This window comes from Pelecanus crispus, chromosome 3 (genome assembly GCF_030463565.1).
Source record: "Pelecanus crispus isolate bPelCri1 chromosome 3, bPelCri1.pri, whole genome shotgun sequence".
NCBI lineage: Eukaryota > Metazoa > Chordata > Aves > Pelecaniformes > Pelecanidae > Pelecanus > Pelecanus crispus.
In genome coordinates, this window is record NC_134645.1 from 52,272,439 (window position 1) to 52,292,288 (window position 19,850).

Sequence of the window (19,850 nt, forward strand, 5' to 3'; positions counted from 1 at the left end):
TGCTCCCAAGTTCAAATCCCTCCTCTGCTACAGCTGCAGGAAGGGTCTGCAGACGGTCTGTTCGCCCTGCCAGGCTTAGGGGCAGAGAGGACTTTGTGTACTCAGAAGGGGAATATTCAAAAGCTCTGTCAGGACTTGCAGGATGCCCAATGTGTCACGAACAAACAAGCAATGCAACTTCACAAGGGCAGGCTCTGAAAATAGGGGAAAGCAGGGGCAAACACAGCAGGTTTGGCTGGCTAGGAGGAAACGTTTCACTCCTTCAGTCGGGCAGCACTGGCAAGGTAAGATACAACCCACAAAGGCTGGTTTTTTTCAGGGCCGCAAGAGGGGAGGGGAAGTTGCTTTTTCATTTACCTGCTAAATCCATGTTTCTTCTTGGCTTCTGAGTTGATAGAAAAGATGGGGGAAAATGATTTTCATGAGTATGATTTGGTAAATTTGAAACACCAAACCCACGGGGTTCATCACATGAGACTCTCCCGCTGGCCAAGCAGCCAGCAACCTTGGCTTGCTACGCTGCAGGGCTATAGAGCTGGTGGTGTATGCAGACAACACTGTAACACAACCAACCTCATTTCCTGGTACTCTTTTGTAATCTTAGTTAAACAATAGGCCTAATATAGATTTCGGTACTATCTTTGAATCTTTGCCTTTTATGGACTATTTTGTCTTTACGCCAGACAAGCATTTCACTACTTGCAATTTTTTTCTTCTGTGCTAGGGATAGGAGAGAGCCATCTAATGTATGACTGCAATACTAAAATCGGTCCAAGTGTTGGAAGTGACCTATATACCTGTCTGCTAAAACCTGATAGATGTCCTTTGGGAGTGCTCATTAGTGCCTCAGTCACAACAGGTGAATGAGTAACTCTTCTAAGAGTTTTCAGTATGAGATAAAAGTAAAGTTCATTGGCCACATCTCAAATAACTAACAACTCTTTCCTCTACAGCTGCAGTGAGAAGTGACCTTTTCCAACAAAACAGAAGCTGTTTTTCTCCAACTCAAAACATCCCGTGGAATAATTGGATCAGCTCTGCTCACCGGCAGACCTTTGTCTTGTATGAATCAACATGGAAAGGAATTTTAAGAATGTTTTGGTCATTTCTTTTGGATTTTTACTTCTCTTCACTGCTTATGGAGGACTCCAGAGCCTACAGGTAAGTGGTAACTGGAACCAGGCCAGGTGGTTGTGTGAAAACCGTCTTTCCACAGTTTCTGTGAGGAAGGCATGCACAATATTTTTTTGACATGGGTTAGGACATTAGCTTCTCAGACTAGATGACTCTGCTGGTCTAGTGACAAATAAATGGATATGTCATCCACAAACAACTTTACGCAGGATATTAAAAGATGACCCTGATCATTTGGGTTGGATTTTCCCACTGGTGTGGGAATCTGTATGCTTTAAAGGTGGAGCTTGGTGTGTAACATGCTGCACTAGTTTGCAATAACAAGGGGTTAACCTCATTTCAGGAAGAGGTCCCTGCTAGCTCTGTACATCTCTCTCTTCCCCTCTCCTTGAGCAGTTTCTGTTCACTGACACTGTCAAATTCCTAGTTCAGGGAGGTTGTGCAAAAACAGTCCCAAAAATGAAGATGTTATGAGCCCGGCAGACTAACAAGGTGGGGGAAGATCAACCCATCAGTCAACCCCACCATCTGAAACAGTACACGCTCAGGTTAAGTGCTGGAACATAAAGCCTCCCCTAATGCTGCAGGGGGGAGTGGTGTTGATTCATGAAAAAGCCCTCCTCTCTCTCCATTTTATCTTGGTGGTTAAAGAGGGCTTGCTGAGACACAATCAGAAGTAGGTTATTTTATTGTATTGTAGCCTGCAGGACAAGCATTAAAAATTTGCATAATTTATTTCAACATTTGCCCCCCCCCCCAAAAAAAAAAAAAAAAAATTAGTAACAATTAAGCTAATGATATGATTTTTGGAGGCCTGGCTCCTAACTTTTGGAAGCTGTAGCAGACAAAACCAGGCATGTGGTGTTTCAGAAATAGGACCTCAGTGATCAGGAAACCTCTTTGCCTTTATACAAAACAACCATTCTGATTCTCAAATACGTTGACACTGCTTGAGAGAGAACCTCCTCACCTCGCTGTCCTGATGCCTGCCTCTTGCCAAGGTTGCCGTGCAGCTGCCACCACGGTCCTGCATGGCCAGATCGTGCAGCCACCACAGGGCTTGGAATTGTTTGGTGCAGCTACCAGCAGCCTTGCTCTCCTCCAGCGCTCTTCAGTGCTACCCCCCCCAGCATCCATTCCCCCTTCCAAAATTGTACTGGATCGCATCAGCTTTTAATGAAAACAAAGACAAAAATGTTGTAAGCAGCATCTTGATCTTCTCATTGCAACTTTCACAGTATTGAGACAAAAGGAGAACTATTTTGAGCATAAAAATATAAAACCTAGTTGGATCAGTAAAATGTTATTCCTCCCTTGTGAAAATGTGGGTGAATCAATTACTTCCAACTACAAAGGGCTGCCGTTAGCATATTAGGATATTTGGACCTTGGCCTCTGAAGAATTTAGAAATTATCAGACCTGTAGTTTAAAGCAAAGAATCTTCCACTGTTGCTAAGTCAGCCCTTGCAATGCAGATCTGAGGATATTCCTGCCTCAGACAAAAAGGGAAGGCCAAGAAAAGAGGTTATCCTTCATTCAGCTTGCTTTCAAAGATAAACTCAAACAAATTACATTAAATAATCTAAAGTCTGACTTACCAAAGCTTTGAGTCTGAGCAATTGTCACCTGGCTCTGTATCATATCTTCATAAATGGGCTATCATTGTGACAAAAAACATAAATCCATAATCAGGCTGCTGTGGGGAAAGGAGACAGTAATACCCAGCCCCAGCTTCCATGCCTCTCTATTTCTGCCTGAAGCCACTCTCTGTACACCATAGTAACATATGCCTGTCATAAAATTCATCCCAACCACTGTTTTTGTCCATGCAGAGCAGTCTCCACTCAGAAGAAGGCCTGGGCGTTGCTTCCCTAAGTGTTCTGTATGCTGCGCTCATCTTATCGTCCATGTTCCTCCCTCCAATGCTCATCAAGAAGCTGGGCTGCAAGTGGACCATCACAGGCTCTATGTGCTGCTACATTGCATTCTCCTTAGGGAACTTCCACGCTAGTTGGTACAATTTAAATATTTTAACCCTCTCTATTGTGTTTGAACAAAATCAATATGGGTAAAGTTCGTTCTTCTTTTTCTTCTCAATTCCTACTCTACCTCTGTGTTGCAGATTTGAAAGTTGGGTGCAAAAGGTGTTACCTGCAAGAAACAGGGATAAATAAATCCAGTAGCAGGTGAAGCAGAGAGGTGAAAATGTGAAAATGTGCAAAAAGCCAGAATTAATGCATCTATCCACCCACCTGAAGCTGCTTCTCTAATTCATGTGTGTAGCAGAGATTTCCCTTCAGGGGGAAAAAAAAAAAATCAGAAGTTTCATTTAAAATCCAAATGACTTTTAGGACTGTTTTTGAAAATGTTGGTAAGGGAAGGCTTTCTTCCAGCCAGTGGCTCTGGGAGCAGAGGATGACAGAAGGCCAGTTCCTGCCTTGCCCTTTTGGAGGTGGATGAACAATTTACCTCTGCTCTCCAGTGACAGGGGATGCAACTCTGTGGAGGAAAGTTGTTGCGACTCATCTTCTGAAGCGCAGGTGCAATTTAAGTCTCAGTTACAAGGGCGCATGAGCACAGACCTAGCCAGCCTAGCCAGACCTAGTCCCTGGACACAGCTGCGAGTGCTTGCACATCCTAAACTTCATAAGACTGGCCCTTTATTGTAGATTTATTGAATCACACAAAGGATAAATCTATTTCTTTGATGCCTATTTTTGCCTCTGGATCTTTGGAAAAATGATTATTATGTTAATGGATGACAACTATGCTAAATAAAGTGTTCTTTGGCAGGTACACACTAATCCCTACCTCTGTGATCCTGGGCTTAGGAGGAGCACCACTCTGGTCTGCCAAATGCACTTACCTCACCATTGCTGGCAATTCATATGCTGAGAAAGCAGGAAAAAAAGGGAAAGACATTATCAACCAATACTTTGGGATCTTCTTTCTGATATTTCAGTCCTCCGGCATCTGGGGAAATCTGATATCATCCTTGATATTTAGCCAAGCTTCCAACAAAGGTAAAATAGATTTAAAATTCCTGGCGCTTCTCTCTATAAACATCAGCTAGTTCTAGGTAGTTAAAAGGTAGATTTCTGTAGCTGAGCTGGTGATCCTCAATTACTTTCATAATCAGTGGAAACAGGCACTTCAGATGTGACTTAGCTCATCTGAAGGTAGATGTCTGAAATAGATGGGCTAAATTGCTCTCTGGAAGTGTCTATTTTCTATCAACTCTTCATCAGCTATAAAGAGAGTTCAGACAACTAGCTCAAAAATAGATGTCTACTGAATTCCTTTTGAATTCCACCCTGTGTTGTAAAGCATAGATAGGCTGCTGGCAGTGACAGTCTTTCACATCTGACTTCTATTTAAAGCAGATTAAAACAAAAGGCAAAACACTGAAGCAGCCTTTTCACAAAGCTTGTAGTAGTATTGGATTAATTTGCTGTTAAACATTCAAGGTTAGTCAAGCTGATGCTGGCGCTTGCTGAAAATGAGTGCTTTACAGAATTGTCAAGAAGAAATAGAAGTAGCTGTTGGCAGGAGGCTGCACGCCAGGGCTCCTCTGCTGTATTTCAGGCTCAGACAGGAGATATCAATGTAGCTTGAAGAAATCACTCAACAGTGCTGCCCTCATTTCCCATGCTTGTAAGTGGTGTAAGTTTTAAAAGGGCAGTTGTGAAGATAAATTAATACTTGGACACCACCTTAGAGATTCAAAGTGCTACAGTGTATTATCATTGCAGCCTCCCATGCATTCCCTATCCTGTCAAAGTCAGAACAGGATGGACATGGAAAGAGCTTTCCATACACACTGCTACTATGAATAGCAAGAAGTTACTTCTCTTCCCTGGCTCAGTTAAACAGTATGTCCTCTGGAGGGTATTCAAATAAGTATTCAGTTAAACCCAAATGTCAGGGAGCTGGCATCAGGTTTTAATCTTTGAATCCCTGGGTTTATGGCACGGTAGTTGTCACAAGGTGTGATACTTACAGAGAATCATGTTTCCGTTAAAATCAAACAACTATAGGTGAAACACCATCAAACCAGAATGCTAAAGCACTATATCAAGTCCAGCTGAGCCCTGCTGACCTGATCACTGAGCCACACAATGTCTCAGGAGAGAATGGCCATTCTGGTTTCACTTGCAGGGCAGAGGCTGTGGTGCGGCTGTGGGGTCTGCACAGACTGCAACCATTTTACTCTCCTCTGCCTCACAACACACCTCCTGTTAAGTCATGTTAATAAGAGGATTAAAACACTCTTTTTGTATCTTGTGAACCCTCTCCTAGTTTCACATCTGAGAATGTTCCTCTAAATTGTAATGAAACTCTAACTTTTACTTATTTTTTATCAGTTACATTGGATTTCAGGAAATGTGGTGCTCCTGGGAAGTGTGCTATGAACATCTCTCAAAGCCAAAGGCCTTGTATATCTTCACAACAGTGATGAGCAGTCATACTATAAGCTTCCCAACCGTGCCTTCTCAGTGAGACTCAGCTTTAATCTAGAGGCAGCTTCTTGCGGGGTGGTAAGGGTCTCCAGGCACTCACTTCTTTTCCTCTCCTCTCACAGTGCAGCAAAGATATCCACCCATATTGTCCATATACTTAAAATGTGTAATTTCACTGAGCAGTCAGAAAGATATGGTATGTATCTGCAGAATCAACATGCATAAAATTCAGACATGTATGTACACTTGACATATTGCCTGCATCACTGCATCCAGACACAGCAAGGCAAGCTACACCATGAGGTAATACTAAAACAGAAGACAGTAATCAATGTAAATTACAAGAGTCATCTTTCTCACTCATCAATATTGTAGCCTTATTTCCAGAGGAACAGAACAAACCCCGCCTTGCACCTTCCATATCATTAATTGCATGTGCACCTTCATGTTCAGATGACACATGAACAGATAAAAAACTTGTTTTACAGACTTCCACACTTTACTAGTGTGAATCACCTTTTGCATACAGTAATTTTGCTGAGGCTCTGAAATAGTTACACAATAACCCTCACTGAAAAATTACAGATCAAGTTCTGTTTAAGGAATAAGCCAAGGTACATTGTATTGCCCTCTACTATGCTTGGACCAGTGACAAATTCTGCAGCGAAAGCATTGAAGTAATTGCATGGGTTTTTGACCATCCTTCCCCACTATGCAGCTTATTCAGGCTCACACTTTGGGTTAGTATTTTTTCTTTACAAAAAGGGTACTGGAGGAAGTGAGCGTAGTGTTGTGGTGACACACAGGGTATAGAAGTACACGCATGAGTGTGGCTTTGACACATGCCCAGCACAACACTGATGGGACTGAAAAAAGCAAAGGTCTTACTCCAAACCCTGCCAAACTGTTCTAGTTTCAAGTACGTTCTCAAAGAGTAATAAAGCCAGTGATAAAGTAATAAAGCCAGGACAAGTAAATTTCTTGGAAGACTGCATTAGTGGGTAATCATAATTTGAATTTATAAAACACAACGATGTCTTGAGGTGGTTTCTGTTCCTATAACATACACAGAAATTACCTGGAGAGGGATACTGTGCTCTGGCTGTAAGAACTGAGGTCCATCAGTTCAGTGGTGGTGTAAACTGAGGGACCTGACTTGTGGGGTATTATGATTAAAAGGTTCAGATACACACTGAAACTTTAAATACGGCAAATTGAGCTTGGACTCAGATTTCAGCCTCTGGCTTTAGTCCATGTCTCCATGTAACCATCAATTCAGTGTTCTGTCTTGAGCAACAGTTTCTGTTAAACCAAATTTTTGTGTGTTAAACTGGGATTCTGAAGTTAAACATCTCTAATCAGGAAGGATTTGAAACCAGGACCAATCACCAAGTGCCAGATTCCCTTCTCCTTATATCCTTACATATAGTATGCACTCATCTGATCTCTTCCCTGTCCTGCCTTTCTTTTGGTTCTTACTAAATTAGTGGAAATCTCAGAAGCAAACCTGGCATGCTGCGGAGTGTATGACTGCATGACTGATACCACTAACACCACAGGGTCAGCAGAACCCTCAAAATCCTTAATCTACACTCTGCTAGGGATCTACACTGGTAAGTAAGCCACACAATCTTTAATGAATATCACTGATGGGGAACCTACTACTTGTGAAACCTAGCATGACTTTGCAGATTAAGTTTCCAACTTCCTCCTTCTGCAATTTGCTAAAAGGAAATAACATATGTGAGAGTTGTAAACAGCTCCTTCCTAAATGGTTTCAAATGCTTTGTGCCAGTGCTGCATCATTTATGTCTAAAGGAGCAAGACATTCTTTACACATTTCACCTGGAATAAAGCTGAAGCCCAGTATGGTCACCCCACTCTTTCACCCAAAGTCAGTGTTGCTCTACAGACTAGAATCAAAAGTATGCCCACATTGCAATCAGAGGATTGCAGCAGCTTATCCAGTTACGCATGAGATAGTTTTAAATTCGCTATCTTCAGAATGAGCAATAGTGAACTAGTTAACTGATGGCATTGGGCAGATTTATATATGCATGCAGAGGTCCAACATGCTACGAGTAGCCCAGCTAGTTGTACTGGAACTCACCAACTTCTAGTCATCTGGGGATGCCCATCAGAACTGGCTGGTGTCCTACCATGTGTAAAACAGCTGTAGCACAAAAACTGCACTGTAATTAGAGGTGGACCTGAACCATGGCTCCCAGAACATGCAATCATTTGGGGGGAGGTTTTTGGATCCCTGCTGAGATTTTACAACTTCAGTCAATTCTCAGCTGTGATGCTTGAATTATAATACCTTAGTGTGAAAGTGAAGATGAAGAGAAGCACTAGGCAAATTGGCATTTCTCCTATTTAGTAACTACAGCTGCTATAGACCTTCCTTGCATAAGGCTAGAAAGAAATCAAAGGCAGGGGAGGCTGATGCCATCAAAAATCAGAAAGACAAAAATAGACAAAGATTCATTCACTGAATGTTCAAAAAGTATCCAGCTCAAAACAAGTTCTTCTCTTGATAAAGGGGAAGTATCTGGCAAGGCAATATGTTACCTTAGCTCTGTTAAAATATCTTTGCAGTCTCTGCACATAGATGTACTCTCTATGCTGAGACATATGCACAGAATTTGTCATACGCTCAAACAGAGAGTATGTGATCTAGTCAGAGCCAGCCATCACCGGACAAGTGCATCACAGCAAACCTTCCCTGCTTCCCCAACCTCCATTCCTAATTGGTGAAAAAATGCAAAGAATATCCCCCCAGTTCCCTTCCAGAGTGGGCTGGAGCTGATGCCTTTCTGCTAAAGGCAGGTTTGGCTCACAAATTTAAATTTAAATTTGATGACTAACATACACAGCACTCCCTTAGGCTTTGCTCATGCAAAATGAATGCAACCCTGCTGTCTACTGACCCTGCTTCAGTAGGGTTTCATTTTTCTTTTAAGCTCCTAATAAAAGATATGTCTTTTCCTGCCTCGAGGGGAGCCAAATAGCTAAATATTTCATTCACAGACATTTTTAAAATGTCTCCTCTATTTGGTTGCTGAATACATATTTTGCCCAGCTTGGGTGGAGACAATAATGGATAAGTCTTTTGTTGTTTAGTTTTCTTGAGGACTGTGGATGTTTCTATTTATGTTCATACCAACCGCTATTAAGCCATGCAGTTACTTATCTCCTATAATTGTTTTTGGTTCATTTGACATATTTGTTAGAAGATTTGTCCTGTAAATGTGAATGTCCTGCTCTCGCCCATATAAGTCCTGCAATCAGCCCATAAGCACTAATAAACACCCTGGCAGAACCAACAATGACTTACATCATGAAGGGTTTATAGCTCAGCCACAGTGGAGAACCAGGACACTGGAGAATACAATTTCATTCTAGGAGACATGGATGAGAAATAATAAGCGATAAAAATTTGATCGCAATTGACTGTAAATCTGCTAATATATTTGGACATTAAAAGTTCACAGAAAAGAGCATGCCTGTAAACAGTAACATAGGAGCACATTAAACAGGCAACGTGGATGGGAAGAGGTGCCTGGTTCTCCTCTTACTCTGAACTCCACTTGTTTCCATGGATGGATTTCTAGTCAGCATAAGTAAAAGAGGAAACATAATCTTGCCTTGCATCTGTAACAAAGCAATCAGTTGTGAATCTGTAGCTGCTTCATGTCTATTATAAGCACATCTAGCTTCTTGATCACATGAAAAAAATCGTATTGATTCACTCCACAAGCAACAAACCTAGACCGATACATACACTATCATTTTCTGATTAACTACTCCATGTATTCTTTCATATGCTGCTTCTGCTAGGAAATTATAGGTTCAAAGCTGTAACTTCCATATTTTCTCAAGTCACCCAGAGTTGCTCACTATCACCTTTAAAATAGCACATATTCCGTACTCAAAGCACAGCTCTGAGCTGACCAAAAAAAAACATTAAAAAAAGGCAACATATCCTGGGATCCAAGACAGCAGTTCTACTTCTAGCCCTTTATTTTTCTTTCCATGTATTTGAAGGAAGGTCCCCCCCTAGCCATGAAAACCTTGGCACTGGAAGTGAATATTCCTCTCTCATGTTGATTTAAAGTCTTTTGATAGCTCCCGAGGGAGCTGTTTCTGGCCAGCTCCCCATCCCCGCGACCCCTGGCTTGCCCTGGAAGGGTGAGCAATCACCCTCTGCGGCTGTGCAGCTGGCCTGGCGGTTGTCACAACAGGCCACTCGTAGTTAAGCTGAGGGGATTTGTGAGGTGCGCAGCTGTATGCAGAAGATGCGAATGTAGATCAGGCCTTCTTGTTTACACAGAAATGGCCTTTACACTGCAGCGGAATCAGAGGCATCTGCCAAAACATCCCACAGAGACCTAAGCACTAAGTCAGAACAATAACAGCAGCAAGCGACTTCCCATCATTCTTCCAGCATTCCTCATTTTTTCATGAACTTTTTGTTTTGTTTTTGCAGCTAGTGGTGTGCTAGCTGTGTTGCTGATTGTTATATTTCTGGACCAGATCAAATCTGACCAAGCAGAGACTGAGAAAGAAATACTAGAGACATCATCCTTTTGGTCTACATTCCTAGCAACTTTCCGGCATCTTAAAGATAAGAGACAGTGTCTTCTAATCCTTCTGACAATGTACAGTGGGCTTGAACAGGGATTTCTTTCTGGTGACTACACAAAGGTGTGGATGACAATGAAAATCTATTTCTGCCTGATTGGTTTTTGTGCCTTTGCGTCTTACTATTGTGTCTGATCTATATTTACTTGTTAAATTAAGATGTTTTCAGTGGCGACTTGTGGTTTGCTAAATTACTGTTTGCTTCTACTTGAATGAACTCTGAGTGACATCTTCAAACAGGAGATGCCAGCAGTAAATATGTCGCTTGGAACAGCCTTAAAGAGAACACTGTAGAGAGCTTAACTCGCCAGTGGAGGCCACAGCAGAGAGCTACAGGTTCAAACTCTTCAGCTTGTTGTAAATAACAAACTGGGAGAAAAGCCAGAAGTCTGCAAAGCTTTTATATCTTCCTTCCTTCTGGTTTCCCTAGAGTTTGTATAAGTGCAAGTCAGCATACTTACCACATATTTTATTTTGAGAACCTTTACAGTAAGAGGGCAAACCCTCAACATGGCTGGCTGAAAGCCCTCACCAGTCACTAGTGCAACCGGTCCAAACCCTGATCTGAACCACCTCTTCTCCTCCAGTTCCTCTACAAATGTAGACCCACAGCAGGTGTGTTCTCCAGACATTCATTGAAAAAGCCTGCAAAGAAAGGGGCCAAACTTCCTGAGCTGCTTATTTGACACCTAAGCTTTCAAACCTTGCATATAAGCAGATGGAAGAGTGCACTTGCTGCTGTGTTTGAAAGGATTGAAAGGGGCACTCACTCCATAGCCATTTCCATTGGCTGTACACTCTTATTGGTGAGGTCCTCTTCATTTCTTGGGAGCTGCTCTGTAATGACCATAGTGGCGACTATCAATTTTCATCTCTTGGGTGATGAAGGGAAGGGCAGAAATTCCTAATGCCACTTCCAGGAGTTTTATTTGTACAGTAAGCAGTGCTCCAATTTCTCTTCCTGTTTGTTACCACTCTGTTTGCATGGCATCAGTCTGACAGGGAACTGGGTTAGGAATATCGCTGATGAAGGCCAACTATGCCAATACGCCAGGGACTTGTCAGCAAACTCTGTAGCTGTGCTCCTTTGATCTCATCCATGCTGGCTATTTACCAAATACTCAGACTAAGACCCTTGAACCTTAGCTACATATTTTCACTGAACAAAATGTGTCACCACCATCTCTTCTCTTCCAGACGTATGTGACCTGTGCCCTGGGGATACATTACGTTGGTTATGTGATGATCTGCTTTTCAGCTGTAACTTCCCTCTGCTCTCTTCTCTTTGGAAACATCTCTAAGCTCACGGGTAGAAAACTTCTATTTGCATTAGGTATGTAAAGGTCACTTGAAGGACTAATAACCTCATGCAATATATCAAATTCAGTGCTCACCCCTGTAGTGGTTTAACCGCAGCCAGCAACTAAGCACCACACAGCCGCTCGCTCACTCCACCCCCAGTGGGATGGGGGAGAGAACTGGACGGGTAAAAGTGAGAAAACTCATCAGTAGAGATAAGGACAGTTTAACAGGTAAAGCAAAAGCCACAAACACAAGCAAAGTAGAACAAGGAATTCATTCACTACTTCCCATCAGCAGGCAGGTGTTCATCTATCTCCAGGAAAGCAGGGCTCTATCACATGTAACGGTTGCTTGGGAAGACAAATTGCATCACTCTGAACTTCCCCCCCTTCCTTCTTCTTCCCCCAGCTTTATAGGCTGAGCATGATGTCATATGGTGTGGGATATCCCTTTGGTCAGTCAGGGTCAGCTGTTCAAGCTGTGTCCCCTCCCAACTTCTTGTGCACCCGCAGCCTACTCACTGGTGGGGTGAGGAGCAGACAAGGCCTTGAGTCTGTGCAAGCACTGCTCAGCAATAATGAAAACATCCCTGTATAATCAACATGTTTCCAGCACAAACCCAAAACATAGCCCCATACCAGCTACTGTGAAGAAAATTAACTCAACCTCAGCAAAAACCAGCACACCCCCTTTGGATGCATTACAAAGGGAGAGCTCACTGCCAGCTATCCATTAAAACCGCTCAATCTGGAGGCAAACTTCATTCATGAGAAGAGAGGCAGCACAGTTAACACTGTATTGAGTTAATTGCCTTACATCACTTTGCTGGTGGTATAGTTCACCCTGCTTTTGAGGGTGCTGTCTACTCAGAAAGTGCTCCACAGCTTTGACACTTCACAGCTCTAATGCAACCAGTGAGAAATGATCTTCCAACACAGATGTTGAGGCCTACACTATACCCAAGAAGGATTTCTCCATTGGGGTGAAACCTCCTCGCCTTTATGGAGTGAAAGCACCTGCGAACCTCGTAAGATACACTGTTGATTTGAGTCTCAGTGGATGGTGAACTTGGAATTTAAGCAACCAGTCTAGGAATTTCAGGAAAATTTTTAAACGCCTGGTGTCCTTTTCACCACTTGCTCTATAGGGCAAAAAATAAAAGGAAGAGTCATATGCCAGTGTGTCAGGTTAGAATAACTTGAGGGCCCCTGTATAGGTCAGTAATTTTCAGGTTGGCATGAGAAGAGTTTTGTATATTTAAGAACATCTTCCTCTCCAGAGAACACTGTTCCAATGAGGAACAGAGTAATGGAGGCAGAAAATAACCAATAAATATTTCATTTGTGTCCCTGTATCCACTAAGATATTCATACTGAAGTGTACTGATACCTTACTTCCACTACAGAGTAACCTGTATTATTAGAAACTTCACTGACTGAGTCAATGTGCATCTAGACATTCTAGGCATTTTCTCCACAGGAAATTTTAAATGTGAGCAAGGAAGAAGAAATTTAGAGTCCTTTATGCTACAGTCACTAGTTCAGAGATTCTTCTGTATGTGTCTGTCCTAGGTGTATGTCTCACTCTATGAAATTCATTTTAGATTTAAAAAAATCCCAGATAATAATAATAAAAACCCCCTATGGTGTTAGCAATGCAAGACCTCTGAACCTCTCAGTTCCGTCTAATGGTCTTTGTACTCAGCCTGTGAAGGTGTTCCTGGGGGGGGAAGAATCAGTGACTCATTTACATTCTGCTTTTAAAAAGAAAGACAAAAAGTCACCGGACCCTCTAGATATCCTCAACTGTCTCCTCTGGCTCTGAAAGGAAACCTAAATTTAAGGACTAGGTAAGGAGAGAAGAACAGTGCTTCCTCCCCCTTCCCACATGCCTCACATGATGACTGCAAGTCTTTCAGCAGCCCCTTCTCCTACTCATTGGCAGTTCTTGTCCTTTGAGCTAACAGCCGTATCAGCACTGAGGATCTCTCAGCTCAGGACACTGCTCAGAATTATTAACTGAAGCCTGCCAAAGGACTGCATTGTCTTGTATTTCATGTGATATCAACTCAGTCAGCACAGATCTCAATGAAACAGAAAGATTTTAAGATTGCCTTGTGTTCTAGTTGGGGGAAGAATTTTAAAGTGTTATCTACCACTACCTGTCCTGTTTGTAATAGCATTGATATTTCTCTTCCTTCTTTCTAAATCAACAGCCACAGTTACAAACACCACCTGTATAATAGCACTACTGCTGTGGAAACCTCATCCCAAGCAGCTTGCTGTGTTTTTCATATTTCCTGCTCTTTGGGGCCTATCTGATGCCATTTGGCAGACACAAATTAACGGTAAGTCCTGGTGACAATGAAATGAATTCTCTTGAGATATAAAAATCTGCATGTTTACATTTATAAAACAACACATGCATAAAAATTATAATGGGTTTAAGACAGCATCTAAAACAAATATGTTAGCTCATTGGAAAGTAGAAGAAATAAGAACAAGTTGGGAATAAGAAAGTAAAATACTCATTAAACAAATTTTTTCCAAGATGAAGAGAGAAGAACACTGCAGAAGATGATAATGGATATTCAGAATAAATATTCTGGAGGAGTGTAAGTATTTCAAAGAAAATCAGAAAACTCAGAAGAAAGATACATTTAGTCTGTGTTTTGCAATAAAGGAGAGCACTCGATAAAAAACCAATACAAAGCTCAGCAACAAAAGAAGCAAATTGGCTGTTAGGACTTATCAGAAAAAAAAATTGAAGGAGAAAACCACAGACAGCAATTATGCAACCAAACAAATCCATGCAGTTCTGATTTGCTCCATTTCAAAAATCATAATCAAATGTGATAAGGCATAAGAAGGCAATAAAAAAGAGCAGTCATGAGAGACTTCCACTTGAAGGAAGACTAGCAAACTAGAACACTTTATCCTGGACAAGTGATAAGTAAGGAAAGCAGTCAGTAAGATCATGAATAGTATGGAGAAGGTGATTAGAAATCCAATTGTTTCTCTTAACAGAACTAGTGGCACCAAATAAAGTTATCAGGCAGCAGGCTTTATAGAAATCAAAAGAAATGGTTTTTTCACACAAGGCATAATCAAAGTATTCGTTGCCAAAAATGTAAATGGAATTTACATGTAAATTTACATCACTTCAGGGGAAAATGTTCTTGGGGGCTATTAAAGTCTGGTGGTCCAGAGGAAATCTCCAACTCGGAAAGTCCCTATGTCTTTGATTGCCAGAGTCAGGAGGAAGGCATTGGGGAGGAAAGATCACTGTATACTTGCCCCATTTTGTACAGTCTTATCCTAAGAGCCTGTTACTGGAAGTATACTGTTGGACTTCTTATCAGATCCATTACGGTTGTTTTTACAATCTTTTACGTTCTACTGCTTTGTGATACAGTGCAATTATTATGCACTGACAGTTCAGATAATGAGCTGATACAAACCGACTTCTGTAAGGGTTTATTTAACTTATCCCTCAATCAAAACTAGAGGAAGTACTCTTACAGAGACAGACTCTAACGTGCTGGAGAGGGTAAGAAAGAGCTACAGTCTGTGATGACTTGAAGTAGTCTGCTAATCACTGTCAGTCACACTCTTTCTAAATCAATGCCATAGCCTGTCAGTAAGACAGTTACATGCTCTCCCATCTGCTCCCACATTTTGCCTCTTATTTCATGAGGGTTGTTTTCTGCTATCTCAAATTCGTATTTGGCAGATGCCATAGGAATATGCATGTGACAGAACTAGCTCGTCTGGGCCCACATCAGGTTATGTATCTTGGCCTCCCTCTGGTCCCTCTGGTTGCTTCAGTAGCTTAGACGATTTCACCCACCAGATAAATTGTCATGTTCCTCCTAGAGAGCAAGAGGGAAAACACCACCGTCCTCTGCCTGGCACTAACAGCAATCTTTCCAGCATGTGTAGAATCCCCCCTCTACACATCAGGAAATGACCAGCCAGACTTCTCTGCCCCTCCAGCAGCTCCAGCTCATATCCCTTAGAGGAGAGCTAGTACCTAAGTCAAGCAACACCCTTTCATCTTCTCTCATCCCAACCCACAGCCTTGTGCCTTTGGTACAATTTTAAATCAGCGCTCTTATTATTCAAGTACATCGAAGGACAACATCAGTTGAGTATCTCCAGGGAGGGAGACTCCACACCCTCCCTGGGCAACCTGTGCCAGTGTTCAGTCACCTGCACAGTAAAAAAAGTATTTCCTGATGTTCAGAGGTAACCTCCTGTGTTTCAGTTTGTGCCCTTGTCCTATCATTGGCCACCACCATAAAGACCCTGGCTCCATCCTCTTCAGGCATTTATATACTTTTGAGACATCTCCTCAGTAAGATCCCTGCATGCCTGATGAAGAGGGACCTGGTGCCCTCGTTAGGAAAAGGGATAAGTACAGAGGACCCAAGTGTCAGAGAAGGAGGCTGGGAAGTGGCTGCAGTTCCCAACCCCCGGATGAAGCATAGATGTTGGACAAAGTTTTGTGCTTACTTGATGGCGAGTGAGCTCTGCAGTGCTGTGACAAGGCTGACCTCTATTACAACATTGTAACAGGTCATCTCCATTCCCAGATTCCTGCAAGATACTTGTGAAAATTTCACGTTTGTGTTAGCTGGGACAACAACAAATGCTCCTTATGCTTGCACAGTATCTTTTTTTGTCTGTACCTTCTTCAGCTGTTCCATAGCACCCAGTTATAAAATTATTCAGAGTTTGCTTTGTCACATTTTCACACTGTCACACTGAAACACCGAGTGACGGTATGAAACCTTAACAGAGAGGTGCAGTGATGTTACTCCATAATGCTGCATCCCAGAAAGGGATCTTCAGTTTGACATGCCCATTTAGGACTAAATCTCTTCTCCCCTTCATCAGTTTTGTGCAGATATACATCACATGAGAAATTCCCAGCTCCAAAGGTTATGAGGTAAGATAAGACCTCTAAAACAGCATTGGGGATCAAAGTCTGTAGTCCTTCCTTTGGCAAGCTCCCACGACTGCTGCTTGGGCCTCAGTACATTAACTACTGAATAAATACAACGGCATTGTGCTGCATACTTAAGGCATTTTATGGTAATCAAAGATGGCTTACTTTGGCCTGTGTGGATAGTTAATACTGGAGTTCCCCCTAGAGGATATACAGGCTTACAGTAGATGAGTCACTTCATCTTATAAAGGTTTCCTAACATGTTTGTGTACATGTGTGGACACTCTCATTTATTTCCAGTGAAAGCTGCTTCATTTCAGAGTGTGTAGTGGCCTTATCTAACCTGAACACAGATGCTGTTATTACCCCCCTGGCAATAACTGCACTTGGGGCATAACACATAATTGTGTAACAGAGAACTACTGGGTAGACTACAGTAAAATAAAGTTCTTTCCAGGCTGATGTGTGTCTTTAGAAAGGATACAAATCAGTCTGGAAAGTTTATAAACTTGGATTCAAATAATTTCCAGCAGTCCTGTTATATACCCATGCCTACTAGCACCAGCGGAAGGAGTGGGAGAAAGGGCAGTGGTAAACAGGGAGGGTAATTTCCATGAAGTGAGTTGCAAGAATTCAGAGCTAGCAGCCTCTCCACTCAGCCAGCCCAGCAGGTCCTGCTAAACCTTCAGTCAGGCAACTTGTGCCACATTGCACTTGGTGTTTGTGATAAGGACAAATGTTTAAGTTTGAGGCAAAACCATCATTGTGCTCCCATGTAACTGCTAGCTAATAATACATATGCATCCTGGAAATGAGAATTTTCCTGTCAAGTCAGCCCTTCCCATAGCTGAACCTTGGACTACATCCCCACTCAATTCTCCCATTGTTTTGATCAAAAAAGAAGGCTTCAACGTAGCAAGGGAAAACAGGTACCATCTGAAAGCCAGAATCTTTACACATCAGGAACCTTCTTACATTAACATCTCCTCACTAATCCCTTTTCAGAAGATAACACAGGGCCTATCAGCAGAGTTATATGAACAACTTGTACTTGTTCATTTATTAGGCAAAACTATGAAGGATTATAAAATAATTCACACTACACTACACTCAGGCAGCTTAATGAACTAAGTACATCTTGTGATGCACTTGTCCAGGTTTTCCATCGTGTCTAAATTGAATCATTCAGTAAATGTCCTCTTATAGCCACCAGGAAGCAGTGAATTTTTACATACAGATGATGTCTCCTCCTTCATAACAAAATTGAAGGGTTAGTTTGGCCTACCCAGACTTCTAGAGAACTTTGTATTCCTCTGTGCCTTTTGGCTGAATGTGGATATTTCAAATAGATGTGTTGTTAGATAGAGAAGTGGATGAGAAGAGTCAAGGTGCATAATATTCCTCCCCTTCCCTCCCCGCACACCACAGCTGAGTCAGTGGAAATGCTCACTTCTTTATCACCACTGATGCTAGCTCAGCACCCAGAGGAAAGCAAGCTCTCTCCCCTTCCCTGTGTGCCCAACCAGTCAGACCTGGAGGCTGGGAAACCCTCCCCGACTCCCAGTAGTGGGTGTGCAGCTGACGGAACTCAGGGGGAGCTTCCCGTGCATTTTACATGAACAGTCTCTGCATCTTCTTAGGAGGGTGAAAGAAATGGTTGGAAGAACAGGTAGACAGTGCATGCAGGGTCCATGGAGGTTCCCCACAAAAGTGGTGAAGGGTGGCAGCAAGGAGGTCCCTATGGTTCTTTGATCCTTTCTACCCCACACTGAAAGAGCAACGTGGTCCTTAAGGTCCATGTCCCTACACAAAACTGCCTGGTCTTTGAAAGCCTGTAAGGACTTAGTACAACCTTACCAAAAGTTATGCATGGAGACTCTACAGTGTCAAGGGCCATTGCTGTCCATCTCCTCTTCCTCCTTACTTGTCAGTGCAAGAACCTTCCCTTTTGTGGCTGATGATTTGCAAAATGAACTTCCTGCCATCTCACTTCAATAGAACCCTTCCTTTCTTCCTTCCTCCCATTTTCTTTCAATTTTTCTCTGATGTGCTCTATTTTGTCATTTTTGCTGTGTTATTTCACTTATAACAATCCACGGGAGCACAAAAATATTTTAAGACAAAGATTGTATTTTCCTTTCTCTGACATTTATGAAGGAGGGTTTATCTTCCCCATTGTGGTTTATTTGTTCCCTTTGCAGAAAATGCATAGTTTCAGACTTAATCTTCACAAGCTGTGTCTCTCCTTCCTTCTAGGACTCTATGGTATTTTATTTGAGAAACACAAGGAGGCTGCCTTTGCCAATTATCGTCTCTGGGAATCATTTGGATTTGTCATTGCCTTTGGTTATAGCACCGTATTGCAAGTCTACATCAAACTGTACATTTTATTGTCCGTGCTTGTGTTGTCTATGGTGATGTACGGAGCAGTTGAATACCTTGAAGCTAAGAGCTCCCCTGGGACCCCTATTGCTACAGAGAAGGAAAATGTAGGACCCCTCACCCAAGAAAAACACATGTAATCCAACAGGGTCAGAGAGATGGAGGCAAAGCAAACTGGCCAGCTCCTACACGCCGTATCCAAGGGTGTTCCAACATGTACGGTCTCCAGAAAGGGGCTAAAGGAACAGATTTCAAGGCCAGTATAATGCAAATGTCTTAGGAGTAAAAATCTTTTTTGACATCTCAGCTTTATAAATGAAGATTATCTGACTTCACCCTTTCATACAGATGATGAACTAAATGTTTTCTCTTTTTTTAATTAATAAAGTCTTAATAAATGTAAACAAGACTCAAAGTCCTCACATTTTTGTATCTGTGGATATCTGTACCACAGCTTTACAATAAAACATGAAAAGCCCACATGAGAAATCAGAAGGTGAGAGCAACGGGGGTTGCTCAGCTGATTGCAGACAATACACATCATTTCACGGAACCACTAATAATAAAGATTTATATTGTTCTTATCCTGCATTCTTTAACACTTGCTGTAAATAACACCAAGTTATAAACTGGCTATATCTACAGTTCATATCTGAACACCACAAAATCCACTAACTGCTGAGTCCCCCAACCTGTCTTAGGTCAGCAGACAACTGTTTCTGCCCATGTCATCCCTCTGTCCTAGCACTCTTTCCCTTTTGGTTTTCCCGCTTCCAGTTTTTCCCTCACCACTTACAGCAGCTTTCTCCCAAAACAGATGCCTTCTGCATGACCAAATCCTTCAGTCACGATGAACTTTCCCTACTTTCCCATCCACGGACAGATCGGTTTTCAAGATAAGCAGCCAGGGCATGTTATTTGGGGAACCCAGCCATGCAGAGGGTGCAGATAACAGTGCAAGTCATAGAGTGAGAAGGA

The 19,850-nt window shown here is 42.2% G+C and overlaps 1 protein-coding gene across 1 annotated transcript; it reads left to right on the forward strand.

The window, feature by feature from the left end:
- The first annotated feature begins 1,074 nt into the window (after positions 1-1,074).
- UNC93A (unc-93 homolog A) lies at positions 1,075-19,012 on the forward strand. The gene is made up of 8 exons (XM_009486614.1): positions 1,075-1,161; positions 2,967-3,148; positions 3,928-4,157; positions 7,082-7,207; positions 10,084-10,301; positions 11,436-11,571; positions 13,756-13,887; positions 18,747-19,012. The coding sequence occupies exons 1-8, from the start codon at positions 1,075-1,077 to the stop codon at positions 19,010-19,012; spliced, it is 1,377 nt and encodes a 458-aa protein (XP_009484889.1).
- Positions 19,013-19,850: the final 838 nt, after the last annotated feature.